This window comes from Notamacropus eugenii, chromosome 3 (assembly GCF_028372415.1).
Source record: "Notamacropus eugenii isolate mMacEug1 chromosome 3, mMacEug1.pri_v2, whole genome shotgun sequence".
In the NCBI taxonomy this organism is placed as follows: domain Eukaryota; kingdom Metazoa; phylum Chordata; class Mammalia; order Diprotodontia; family Macropodidae; genus Notamacropus; species Notamacropus eugenii.
In genome coordinates this window covers 95,249,653-95,263,652 of record NC_092874.1, presented here as the reverse complement: position 1 = coordinate 95,263,652, position 14,000 = coordinate 95,249,653, and the positions used below count along the sequence as shown (strand labels likewise).

General features: G+C 42.4%; 1 protein-coding gene across 1 annotated transcript; it reads left to right on the top strand.

The window, feature by feature from the left end:
* Positions 1 to 1,757: 1,757 nt before the first annotated feature.
* Positions 1,758 to 13,375, top strand: AOC1 (amine oxidase copper containing 1). Its single transcript, XM_072652240.1, has 5 exons — positions 1,758 to 1,868; positions 3,333 to 4,918; positions 7,909 to 8,194; positions 11,997 to 12,129; positions 12,804 to 13,375. Exons 2-5 carry the CDS (start codon positions 3,337 to 3,339, stop codon positions 13,071 to 13,073), a joined length of 2,271 nt encoding a protein of 756 aa, XP_072508341.1. The 5' UTR covers positions 1,758 to 1,868; positions 3,333 to 3,336; the 3' UTR covers positions 13,074 to 13,375.
* Positions 13,376 to 14,000: the final 625 nt, after the last annotated feature.

Here is a 14,000-nt window from a genome sequence, read left to right as displayed (position 1 = left end):
ATCTCTAACTTAATAGATGAACCACAAGCCATACTCACTACCAAATCTCTTGCTTCTCCCCCATACAATTTTTTTACTCCAATCAATCTGTTCTATTCATTGTGCCCCACCTAAAGCATGTCGTTCCAATACCCATATATTTGTTCTTCTGATTCCCCTAGCCCAGAGGTGAGAAACCTGCATCCTCAAGGCCCACAGTTTGGATTCAGTCAAAAGACTGCACTTGAGGACCTGGAGGGCCACATATGGGCTCAAGGCCACAGGTTCCCCACCCCTGCCCTAGCCTATCTAACCAAGTCCTATCCAACTTTAGGTCCTATCTCAAGTCTCCCTAACCCTTTGAAGCTTTCCATCACCACTCCAGTCCAGAATCCTTTCTCTCCTTGTCTAAAAACCAGAATAAAGTCTCAAATTAATAGCATTACAGAAACTCCAGCTCCTCACGGGGAGCCCAAGAATCCTAAACGAGAGCAGTATCTAGCTTGCTCTCAGAACCAATTCCTCAGTACGAGTTGGGATAAGGATCCCAGGAGTTTTTAAGTTGGGATTAGGATCTCCAAAGTTTTTAAGGGCGACAAATGAATGAAAAAATTTTGATTAGTTGATTACTATGTTCTGGACATTCTATTAAGAGCTGGGGATACAAATACAAACTAGCAAACAATTCTCAGGAAATGCTCAGGCTCATCCTAATAAAGGATGATAACACATATATGGAAGTAGTGGCCAGAGACAGAGCTAGAACTAAAAAAGGGGGCAGAAGGGAGAGTATATATATGGAGGCAGGGCATGAAGATGACTGAAGAGGAATATGGAGAGTCTACTTAAAGTGAAGGTTGAACCATCAAAACAGTCCCAAGGAAGTTGCTGATGCATCTGATCAGAAATGGAGGCTGGAACACAGGAGCTCCTCTCTTTTCCCTTCATTCTTTGTGCTAGGTTTTGTGTCCCCATTCCTACCATCCTGTCCAGCTCCCTCATCACCAGATCCTACATTTCTGTGTACCATCAGGATGCCACAGATGTGAGATCAGGCTTCTCTGGGACCCTCATCTTGTTCCAAAGGCAAATCAATACTTTCTTTCAACTTAGAGATTTTACAGTTATTTCTAAGATTTCTACATACATGCATCTATACAGAATCTGATGCATAGTAAACACTTCATAAATAGCTTTTCATGCATTTATTCATCCTCCTTTTGTCTTGATGTGTTAAAGAACCTCTGATATGCCTTCCACCACTGAGATCTTGTAATTCTGATATAAATTTGAAAGATGATGATGATGATGATGTGTCCCCCTTAGTCAGGATTGCTCAATAAATGTCTACAGTTACTCTAGTGCCTGAAATCCTTCAAGTGCTTCAGTACAACTCTATGATATGACTCAGAAGAGGGAAAAATAAGAATACCTCTTGGAGTCAGGGCTACAGCTGTAGAAAGATATGTGACAAGAATCCATCAGGCAGGGCAGCAACCACAATACAGGGAGATGAGCAGGGATATGGCTCTTGGAGAGAAAGAACTGGCTGTTGGAAGTGGTGAAGGGAGAGAAGTTCTCAAAGGCAGGGTAGGAGATTTCCAGGGTGGGAGGTGGGGAGAATAAGTTCCAGGGGACAATCTGGGACAAGCAGCACGCCCTCTTATTTCCTCATCCTGCAATGTTTGTAGACCTTGCTACCTCTTGAGCCACATGTATCAACTTGGCCCCTTGCCTCACCCTGTCCTTTCCTCCCTGGGCGGGATCCTATAAAGCTATATTTCTCAGAGTAGAGGTGAGGAGTACAGGCAAGGATCAAGTGCTCGGGGGCAAAGATTGTCAGTGACAGCAGCAAATTCAAAAGCAGAGTGTCTGAGCAGAATACCCAGGTATGTTTTAATGGGGTACCAGGGTCACTATTGGGAAGAAACTGATGAGGCTGAAGGCAAAAGGGAGGATCAGTGGTGGAAGGGGGTGGTAAATGAAGCTATTCCCTAGCTGGGGGACCAGAGGAAGAAGGGAGGACCAGAAGGAAAATTAGAGAGAATTGGGGAACTAAGAGGCTCAATAAAACACAGAAGTTCCCATTCATGTTCAGGGGGGATAGCAACTCCTTAAGATCATATGTTGCAGAGTAGGTGCCAACTTGCATGGGTAAAGGGAGTTTCTCCAGCCAGGATTCCCCTATACCAGTGAGAAATCACAGACCTAATTCCTATTCCTTATTAGACACAGCTAGTGGGAGCAATAGATAGAACCCCAGTCGTGGAGTCAGGAAGACCTGTGTTCAAATGCATCATCTGGCATTTGTACTGTGTGACCTTGGGCAAGTTACTTAACCTCTGCCTACCTCAGTTTCCTCAACTGTAAAATGAGGATAGTAATAGCCCTCCTTCCAGGGTCGTTGTGAGGATCAAATAAGGTAACATTTATAAAATTCTTAGCATAATGCCTGACACGTAGTAGTTGGTGTATAAATACTTGCTCCCTCCAAACCCTCCCTATTCCTATCGCTATAAGAGCAGGCATTTATACAGGCCTTTTAGGCTTGGAAAGTCCTTTATATACATTCTCTCATTCACTCCTCACAATGATCTTATGAGGTCTATCACAGAATCTCAGCATTTCGAGGGACCTCAGAGACCAATTCATCTAACCTGTACCTAATCAAGAAGCCTCTCTACACTATCCTGACAACTGACATCCACCTGTTCATCAAAGACTACTCCCAAGAAAGTCTTCCTCACTACCTCCTGAGCCCTCCCAACTCTCTTTTGGATGACTCCAACCATTAGGAAGTTTGGGGGTAGAGGGGGTGAAGTTCCGCTTATATAGAATCTAAATCTGTTCTCTGCAACTATCAACTATTGTCACTAAAGGAGTTATTGTCCCCATTTTAGACATGAGGAAACTGAGGCTGAGAGAAGTTAATTTGAGATGAATTTTCTACTGACTCCTCTTCTTTTGAGAGTTGAGGAAGAGAATTATTGATAAAGGAAGTCAAAAACTATCTTGAGAAGTTTAGACCAAGCCCAATGAGCAATATGGAATGGGTGAATAGCGTCATTGAATGGTACTTAGGAGACATTTTTCTTGTAATAGGAATGTGCTGTGGGAAGGCTAGAAGCAGTAACATCAGTTAGCAGGCTTGATCAGTGATCCAGGTGAGGAGAGATGAGGCTATGGAAATAGGAAAATAGATTCAACAGGAGGCTAGCAGTGGGAGCTATATTCAGGGTGAGAAGAGATATCATGAGCTTTGCAGACTAGGGCAGAAAACGTAATGATGGGACTTGACAGGAATTCATTCTTTCCCATAACATATTCATTTCAACTGCCCTGTTATGTTTCAGAACAATGGCACAAAGGCCCCCAGGCTTTGCCTGGCTGCTTGGAGGGCTGCTGCTGTTTCTGACGGTGGCAATGGCAGAGCACTCCTCCTGGAATTTGAGGAGCAAGGCAACTGTATTTGCAGACCTGAGTCCAGAGGAGCTACGGGTAGTGCGGAGTTTCCTCTGGGCCAAAAAGGATCTGAAGCTAGCATCCTCTAAGACTGGTATTCTGGCCAAGAATTCCATATTCCTCATTGAGACACTGTTGCCCAAGAAGCATCAAGTGTTGAAATTTTTAGATGAAGGGGGAAATCGTCCTGTGCGAGAGGCTCGAGCTGTCATCTTCTTTGGGGCCCAGGAACATCCCAACATCACTGAGTTTGCTGTGGGACCACTGCCTTGGCCCACTTACATGCGAGTCCTGCCCCCTAGGCCTGGGCATAATCCTTCCTGGGGATCAAGACCCATCTCATCTGTTGAATATGATCTTCTATACCAGACCTTGATGAATGCCATCATACCCTTAAATCATTTCCTTCATGATACCAAAAGCTTCTGGTCCCCTAATTGCACTGACCACTGTTTAACCTTCACTGATGTGTCCCCCAGAGGCTTGGCTTCTGGCGAGCGTCGCTCTTGGTTTATTATGCAGCGCTTTGTAGAAGGCTTCTTCTTACATCCCACAGGGCTGGAGTTCCTTTTGGACCATAAGAGTTCAGATCCCCAAGAATGGCGGGTGGAACAGGTCTGGTACAATGGGAAATTCTATAAGAGCCCAAAGGACTTGGCAGAGAAGTATGAGGAAGGGAAAGTTGATGTAGTGATCCTTAAAGATCTCCCTCCTCAGGGACAGGGAGGGGGTACAGAGGAACAGCCCCTCTTTTCCTCCTACCAGCTCCGAGATCACTTCCCTACACCCAGTGCTATGTCTGCTCCCCACCTGGTTGAGCCCCAGGGCCCACGCTACAGGTTGGAGGGCAATGCTGTGGTATATGGGGGGTGGAGCTTTGCCTTTCGAATGCGTACCTCCACTGGACTACAGATTCTGAACCTGCGTTTTGGGGGTGAGCGTATTGCCTATGAAGTGAGCGTGCAGGAGGCCATAGCCCTATATGGGGGCCACACACCTGCAAGTATGCAGACCAAATATATAGATGTAGGCTGGGGCCTGGGCAGTGTCACTCATGAGCTGGCACCTGGCATAGACTGTCCCAAGACAGCCACCTACCTGGATGCCCACCACTTCTATGATTCTGATGCCCCTACCCACTATCCCAATGCCCTCTGCATATTTGAGATGCCCACAAGTGTGCCCCTCCGACGCCATTTTGACTCCAACTTCAGGGGTGGCTTCAACTTTTATGCGGGACTTGAGGGCTATGTGCTGGTTCTTAGGGTGATCACAACTGTCTACAATTATGACTACGTGTGGGACTTCATCTTCCATCACAATGGAGTGATGGAGGCCAAGATGCATGCTACAGGCTATGTCTTCGCCACCTTCTTCACACCCGAAGGGCTGCGCCATGGAACCCGCCTCCATACTCACCTGCTGGGCAACATGCATACTCACTTAGTGCACTACCGTGTTGACCTGGATGTAGCAGGTAGGACTTTGGAGTCTGAACAAAGACCAGTACTAAAGGGCAATTAGACATTCCTCCTATAGCCAGTTTAGTCCCTTGAACTTTTGACAATTTTCCAGTAAGAGGGAAAGAGCAAAGATGGATGCTCCTAAAAGCTCCCATAATAGCCTTGGATGTGGCCTTCAACCAGTTTGGCCAACCTTGGCCAACCAGATGGCAAAGTCAGAAGTTACAAAGTTACAAATATGGCAAATCTGCCTGAGTGGCAGAGAAAAAACAATAAACTATACAAGCCTCCAGGATGCTCTTTGGCAATATACATTGTAGCCTGAGAGTATAAGAGGAAACTTAGTCTACTGTGAAATACAGAGTGCATTGTTACAGCCATCATCACTATTGCTATTATGTCTGTCTCTTTACCTCCTACTTTCAGGATTACAAAATGCTCTCCTTGCCACAATTCTGTAAAGGGGGATCATTTAGGAGTTTTTCAAGGGGACTATTTTATCTGAATTAGATGATCTTTTTTGGTTGTGGGGACTTTCCTGGTATGACAACTTCCTCTAATGATGATCAGCAAATTCTCTTTAATTTATAGTGTACAGAGTTCCCTGGGGCAAAGAAAGGTTAAGTAACTTTTCCATGGTCATACAGCTAGTATGTCAAATCAAGCTAAATCAGCAAGGATTTATTAAATACTTACTATGTGCTAGGCATTGGATAGGTAGGCAGTCTGCAGTGGTTAGAGTACCAGGCACGGAGTCAGGAGAACCTGAGTTCAAGCTTGACCTCAGACACTTACTAGCTGTGTGACCCTGGGCAAGTCACTTAACCCTATCTGCCTCAGTTTCTTCATTTGAAAAAATGAGCTTGAGGAGAAAAAGGCAAACCACTCCAGCATCTTTGCCAAGAAAACCCCAGATCCAGCCATAAAGAATGACTGAAATTTCATGATTTCATAACTGAAAAATTACTGAACACACATGCTAGACACTATGCTAAGCACTCCAGGGATACAAAGAAAGGCAAAAACAGGCCCTGCAGCAGAGGCAGACTTGAACTCAGGACTTCTTGTCTCTTAGGTTACATCACTATCCACTATACAGTTCCTGTGTAAGAGACAGATTTGAACCCAAGCCTTCCTGTCTCCAAGACCAGCTTACTATCCCTTACAATACAGTGCCCTTTTTTCCTTGTAATTATTATGTTGCAGTTTGTATTATAAGATTTGTGCTTGACTTAGCTTCTCTAGTAAATTATATGGTCCTTTAAGGTAGGGACTGTATCTTATTTATCTTTGTAACTTCCTCAAAGCTTAGCAAAATGCCTTGCACACAGAAGATGCTTTACCAATGTGTGAACTGAATTGAATTAGAGTAGGAGTACTCAACATTTTGTGTGTGTGTGTGTGTGTGTGTGTGTGTGTGTGTGTGTGTGTATGATGGAACACTTTGATGATCTGGTGAATCCTTGGAATTCCTCAAAATAATGTATCCTGATTTTAGAGATGATGAGACTGAGGTTCAATGACTCCCAAGGATAGCCAAGCTCATAAGTATCAGAGCTGGGATTTGAACTCAGGTCTCCTTGACTCAAAGTTCAGTGTCCTTGTTGAATTACATAATATAGAAATAGAACCATTGCCAGATGAAAACTTCACATTTAGGTAGGTTTTGGTCTCCAAGGATGCAACTAACCTTGTGCCATCTTAAGCACAATGGAAAGATGGAGTCATAACCTGACTCCTTTGTCCCAGAGTAACTCAGAGAATTGCAGCAATAAAGCAGAGTTTTTGCAACAATCTCAGTGCCTTAAAGTGGACCCTTTTGGGGGAGCTGGCCAGAATAATAGCAGAGTCAATCTAGCTGAGAATGTCTGAAGACCTGTCCTGCCCAGCCCAGTCCAGATTCCTACATTTTAGTTTAGTCTCCCCTGGAATAGGGTCAGGTAAGCTAAGGTCTTGTGGATGATGTGCTGCATGTAGAGTTGTAGAGTTCTGTACTAAAAGCTTGAGGATAGCACTGAGATTAGGGCTAAGGCTGACCTGAAATAGAGTAGAAATGTTAAGGGGTGAAAGCTGGACACAAGTTCACAGATACCAGGTTTTAAGAACCACCCAGTTCCTACTCTGTGAAAATCAAACTAATTACCTAATCTTGGTGAATACAGAATATAATGATGATGAGGAAGAGGAGGATAACTAGCACTTATACAGCATCTACTATGTTCCAGGCACTGTGCTAACTGCTTTGCAAATATTGTCTCATTCAATCCTCCCAACAAGCTTGGGAAGTAGTTGCTGTTATTATTTCCATTTTACAGAAGAGGAAAGTGGAGGGAACAAAGATCAAATAGCACATAGCTAGTAAAGTATCTGAAGTAGCATGTAACTGGGAAGGGGGCAATTGTTACCCATAAATTGTTAGTGTAAAGAGCATAGTTCCTATTCCTTCTATATTCCTCAAAAATGACCTCTGGACAAAGTAAATGCTCAGGCTGTGCTGTTAGCAAGCTAGTTATTTGAATTGTGAACAAGATCATAGATTAAGATGGAAAGGATCTGAAAGGCAGGGGTGTGCTGATGAATGTTTAACCTCTGAGGGGGAAAAATTGCAGAGGACACACTTTTAAGCTTAATCAGCACTATTAACATTTTCTTCATCATTTTCTTAAAGGTAAACAACCTGTAAGATAATAAACCAAGCCTTGATTCATAGTTTTTGCTGATATATGAGGTATAAGTACTCACACTGAAAATTTCACAATGGGCCACAACAAGCCAGCTCCAGCAGCCCCCTGCTTTAAAAACATCAAGTCTAACCCTTCTCATTCTACAGGTGAGAAAACTGACAAAGAGTAGTCGATCGACTTTCTTCAGGGTCTTATGGGTGTTTGAAGAAGAATTTGAACCCCGACCGCCCTGTCTCTAGGCAGGATTTGTAGTTGTTTGCACTTTAGAGAGATCAACTGGCTCCTCATGTTCCTCCTCATTTTCCTTTCACACCACCCAGGCACCAAGAATGACTTTGAGACCATGGGGATGAAGCTGGAGAACATCACCAGCCCCTGGAGCCCAGGACACCACGTGGTGCAGCCAATTCTGGAAGAGACACCACGCCACCGGGAGCGCCAAGCAGCCTTCCGCTTTGGCCGGAAGCTACCCAAGTTCCTACTGTTCACCAGCCCCAAGAAGAACCCTTGGGGTCATAAGCGTAGCTACCGCATACAAATCCATTCCATGGCTGACCAAGTGCTCCCTCCGGGCTGGAAAGAAGAACGAGCGGTCACGTGGGCCAGGTGAGGGAAGGATCCCAGAGCTGGGAATGGGAGACAGCTTTCTCTTACATGGGAATTCTTATCCTGGGGTCTGTGGATAGATTTCAGGGAATTCATGAACTTGAATGGGGAAAAATTACATCGTCCTTGCAATATAATTGGCTTCCTTTGTAATTCTATGTATTTTATTTTATGTTTTTAAAAATATTATGCTAAGAGGGAGTTCATAGGCTTTGCTGGACCACCAAAGGGGTTCCATGACACTCAAAAATGTTAAGAACATCTGCTTTAATTTAATTCAGTTCAATACACATTGGTAAAGCACCTACTTTGTGCAAGTCATTGTGCTATGCTCTGAGGGAGTTACAAAGATCAATAAGATACAGTACCTGGCCTTCAAGGAGCATACAGTCTACTAGGGCAGAAGAGACGTGCACAAATGCTATTAATACAAAAAGTAATATAATGGGGGCAGAGGGGAGAATGAAAAGTTCTGTGACAAGCCTGAGGAAGGAGAGATCACTGCTAACAGGGGAGGATCCGAGAATGCTTCATAAAGAAGATTGAACCTTCTTAAGAACATTTCAACAGTCCAAGATGGTAAGAAGCACATTCAAAGAGTAAGTAACATTATAAGCAAATCAAGTAGGTAGCAGCATGAAAAGAGTTCAGGAAACAGCGAACAGTCCAGTTTGCAAAAATCAAAAGGTACAGTTATCCCTTCCCCATCACAGGGGTTAGGGGTGTGCAATCTGGAAAATCCACATAAGAATTGTTGACCCTCCCTTTGTATCAGAGAAAAAGCCTGAATTTTTGCTTTCATGGAATATTTAGAGTACTTTATTATAAAATTTGGGTTGATATTATATAATACTATATAATAGTATTAATTAGTGTATATGTGATATGGTATAATAGCATTAACTAAAATATACTATACGCATACATATATGTATGAAATACTATACATATATTTTATATAAATATAAAATGCATTTCTGAGTTTCTAAACTTTTTCTGTTATCTGCTGGCCTTCACATGTCACCTGTGGCTTCCACAAAGCTCCCAAAAATTCCCATTTAATTTCTTATGCTGGCCCACAGCATATTGAAACCCTATTGGGGAAAGTCATGATGTGGAAGAAATAACTTCAGTCACTCAAAAAGCATTTATTAAGCTCCTTCTTTGTGTCAGGCACTGCTGAGATATAGAAAGACAAAAACCTCTTGCCCTCAAGGACATGATATTTGGAGGAGGGAGAAGGGCAATATGTGTGTATGTGTGCATATATACATGTATATATGTATGTATGTGCACATATATAATGTGTGTATATGGATATATATGAATAGGAACTGGACCTGTGATTTCATTGGTGTAAAGAATTCTCTGGTGAGGAAACTCCCTCTACCAATGCTAGGCAGCATACTCCCCAGTTTATCTTCTTGGAGCACCTTGAGAGTACATTGAGAGGTGAAGTGACCTGCTCAGGGTCATACAGCCTGTATGGGTCAGAAATGCAACTCAACACTTAGGTCTTCTTGACTTGCAGACCAACTGTGTCACTCCACTAATCATTGGCATAAGTGGGATGAAAGGCAACTAGGGGGTACAGTGGAATGAATGTTGGACCTAGAGTCAAGAAAACCTGAGGTCAGCCTCAGATATTTACTAGCTGTGTTACCCTGATCAAGACACTTAACTGTTGTTTGCCTCCATTTCCTCAATTGTAAAATGGAGGCAGAAATAGCACCTACCTCCAGGGTTATGGTGAGGATCAAATGAGATAATATTTGTAAAGCACCTAACAGAGTGTCTGGCACATAGAAGGCTCTATATAAATATTAGCTACTGTTTTTCTTATTTATTTCTATTATTAGATAGCCATTGAGGGGATTAGAAAAGTCTTTATGGAGAAGGTAGTATTTGAATTGAACTTTGAAGGAAGCTATGGTTTCTAAGAGGTAGAAGTCAGGAAAGAGCCAATTCCTACCATGGGGGCTAACCTGTGCAAAGGTCCAAAGGTGGGAGATAAGGTACTGCTCATAAGCAACAATAGGAAAGCTAGTTTGACTGCACTATAGAATTGTCAAGGGGAACAATTTGTCATAAGGCCTGAAAGGTAGGTTGGTACCAGGTATTAATGGTTTTTCAGATGCTAGAGTAGTTTCTATTTGTTCCTGGAGATAATAAGAAGCTATACTTTAGTGAGTTTGGGGAGTGATATGGTCAGATGAGAACCTTGATTGTGGAAGGCCTTGAGTGCTACTAGAAAGGGTTCTTGGATGCTATTCTGTAGGCAAGTGAAGGTCTTACAATAGAGAAATTACATGATCAGAGTTTCACGTTAAAAAGAAGATTCTTTCTCACAGAACCAACATTATTTTTTTAAAGAATTTTAATTTTTTTAATTCATATGTATGTATATATATATACATATGCATGTATTATATACAGAGACAATTTTTAGCATTCATTTTTACAAAATTTTTAGTTCCAAATTTTTCTCCCTCCTTTCCTCACCTCCCCTCTTCTTAAAATGGTAAGCAATTTGATAGAGATTATATATGTGCAGTCTTGTAACACATATTTCCATATTAGTCACAGTTGTGAAAGAATAAACAGATCAAAAGGGAAAAAACACACACAAAAAAAAGAAAGTGAAAATGGTACTTTTCTACCTGTATTTAGAGTTCACCAGTTCTTTCTCTGGATGTGGAGGTTATTTCCCATCATGAGTCCTTTCAAATTGACAGAACCACCATTTTAAAGAAGTACCCAGGCCAACTATGTTCACTATTTCGCTCTTCTCCCAGCTCTGCTTCTGACTCTCCAAACTTCTTTCTCTGCCAAGCCCCCAACTAGGCACTTTCTCCCCTCTCCCACCTCACCTTTTTCAGTTTTCTTTTATGGTTGTCATCTCCATTAAAATATAAACTCATTGAAAGCAGGGACAATCTTCTTACTTGTATTTATGTCCCCAGCCCTTAGCATAGCAACACATAAATGGTAAGCATTTAATAAGCTTTTGCTGATTTGATTTGGACAGTGGCAGAAGGCATAAGACTGGAGTAAAGAGAGACAGAAGTGAGAGAAAACAACCACAAGGCAACTGAAATATTTTTGGGTTTTTTGTTTTGGTTTGTTTAGGAAGTTTTTTGCTTTTAAATTTAGAAATGTATTCTATTTAATCTAGACATTTGGTATAGCTTTATTTAAAAAAAAAAAAAAAAGGCCAGGGTAAAAAAAGTGAAAAACATAACAAAATCTGGATCCTTCCATTTTTCAGAGTTCTGAAAATTCCATATAATAAATGGAAGAAATATAACCAGATAGGAATTACACCAATAAGATAAACTGAAGGTGTGATCTAGGAATAGGAAGGAAATGACAAAGGTTAGGGATACCACAGGGATAGACTAGCTAGGACTTGACAAGTAATTAGCCACAGGAAGTGAAAGAGAGGTCAAAAATAACCTCCTAGGTTTGAGTCTAGGTAAGTTGGAGAACAGTTATGCCATCAACAGAGGAAGAAGGACAGGTTGAGATTGCAAAGGGACTGTGATTAGTCCATTTTTTGGATGTGGTGACAGAAAGACATCCAGGTAGGGATTTCTGTTAGGGAGCTGGTGGGAGAGAGGCTAAGGCTGGAGATTAGGGAGGCATCTACATGGAGATGAAGAAAAAGGTGTGGGATTGAGAAGAGATCCATAACCTCAGAGTAGACATGGAGCTCCCTCACTAACAGCAGCCTCCTTGATTGGGAAGGGTGTAGAGGCTACCCCCAGCACCTAAACTTCCTGGCTTCCCTCCTGGCTTATAGATACCCTTTGGCAGTAACCAAATACCGAGAGTCTGAGCTGGTCAGCAGCAGCATCTTCAACCAGAATGATCCCTGGGACCCACCTGTGGTTTTTGAAGAATTTCTACACAACAATGAGAAGATTGAGAATGAGGTACAAATCCCATTGTCTCCTTGCCCAACCCTCATCCAAGCCTTTAGAAGCCCTGCCTTGAGGCCTAACTCCTTGACTTTGATGTGCTACCCCAACATCCTCCACTTGAACTAGTTCCCTCTCTTCAGGGAAGCATTCTAGATAGTTCAACCAACCAGTATGTCTGACCTCCATACAAGAAGAAAGAGCACTCTAGCTTTAGACTGAGAAGGACTTAGTTCAAATCCTTCCTCAGATGCTTACTACTTATTTGAATTTGGAAAAGGCAGTTAGATTCCATGGGCCTCCATTTCCTCATCTGTTCAAAAATTCAGACTCCAAGCCTCCTTTCAACTCCAGATTTATGATCCTACCTCTCTGTGAAGAACTTTGGAAATTCCGGTTTTATTATCAGGCCAAAGGACTGAAACAGAGTTGGGAAGAAGAAATGTGTTGGAGAAGTCTCTTGGCTCTGATATGTGGATAAGGTGCAGAGATCATTAAAAGGTTGACCCTTAATGTAAGGTTGAGCCTAGGTATCAATATAGTAAGTCCTTGGGAGTTAGTGGGATATTTCTAGAAATAATCCATGCCCGGCAATGTCATATTGCCCAAATTCCAGTATTCTGCTCTCTCCTCAACTCTCCTGCTATCTCCTCGTTATATACCTGATTCCCATTCCTTTCTCCCCATAGGACCTGGTAGCCTGGGTAACAGTGGGTTTCCTCCACATCCCACACTCTGAGGACATCCCTAACACATCCACACCTGGCAATTCTGTGGGCTTTCTGCTCCGCCCTTTCAACTTCTTCTCTGAGGACCCATCTCTGGCTTCTCGGGAGACTGTCATTGTACGGCCTCAAGCCAAAGGACCCAACCATATCCAGCGCTGGACCCCAGATAACGTGGAACACTGTTGGAAAGCCTCCCCATTCAAGTACAATGGCACTTACAGGCCTATATAATGGAGTCTCAACTCCCACATAGAATCTTAAACCTCTTACTCCATCTGTCAACAAGCATAATCAGAACCCACCTTCATGCACTGCATTAAGAAAAGGGAAGGAAGAAAAAGACAGATGTACATATACATGCTCACAGAATAAATACATACCAAATGCCTAAAGCAAGAGGTGGGGAGGGAGGGAGGGGAAAGAGAGAGAGAGAGATGATTATAACCTCACCTGAGTTACAGAAAATCTTCCAGTCCCACTCTGAATGTACTCTTGATCTTTCTATCAAATAAATTCTTCATTATGAGTTTTTACTCCTCAGTCTCACCTCTGATTCATTCCTCTGCCTATATCATCTCTCAAATATTCCTAGCATTTTCTGCTGATTCTTCTTCACTCTCTGATCCTTTATCCATTTTGTGCTCACTTAAACAAGCTGACCTCGCCATATCTGCCAAGCTATATTATTCGGTATTGTACAACTAGGCTCCCTCAGTCCTTCACGGACTCTGACTAAACAGAAGCCCCAATCTGAAACATACAGTTAAACTTATCTGTCCCAACAAAATTAGCCACTTCCCCCCAACCAGTGTACCTATGAAAATTGTTTCTTTCCTGTGTTAATTGTGTAGTTACTCCTACTTATTACTCTTTCTGTCTTCCTCATTTCATTCTTACTCATGTTCTTATGAAAAGAACTGAAGGAAATCATAAAGCTATGTCAGTGTGTCCACTACAAATTTATATTATCTGATCTCAATTGTACACTCACTTCATAAAAGCAAATATTCTATTCCTCCCTAATTTACTATCATTCTCCAAGGAAGTTACTCTAAATATTCTCCTCTTTCTTCAGACTTTCTTGATAGAAGCCCAATATTCTGATTCACAGATCAGTTTTATATCGCATTACCTCCCCCTTTCAGGGGGGTACATAGA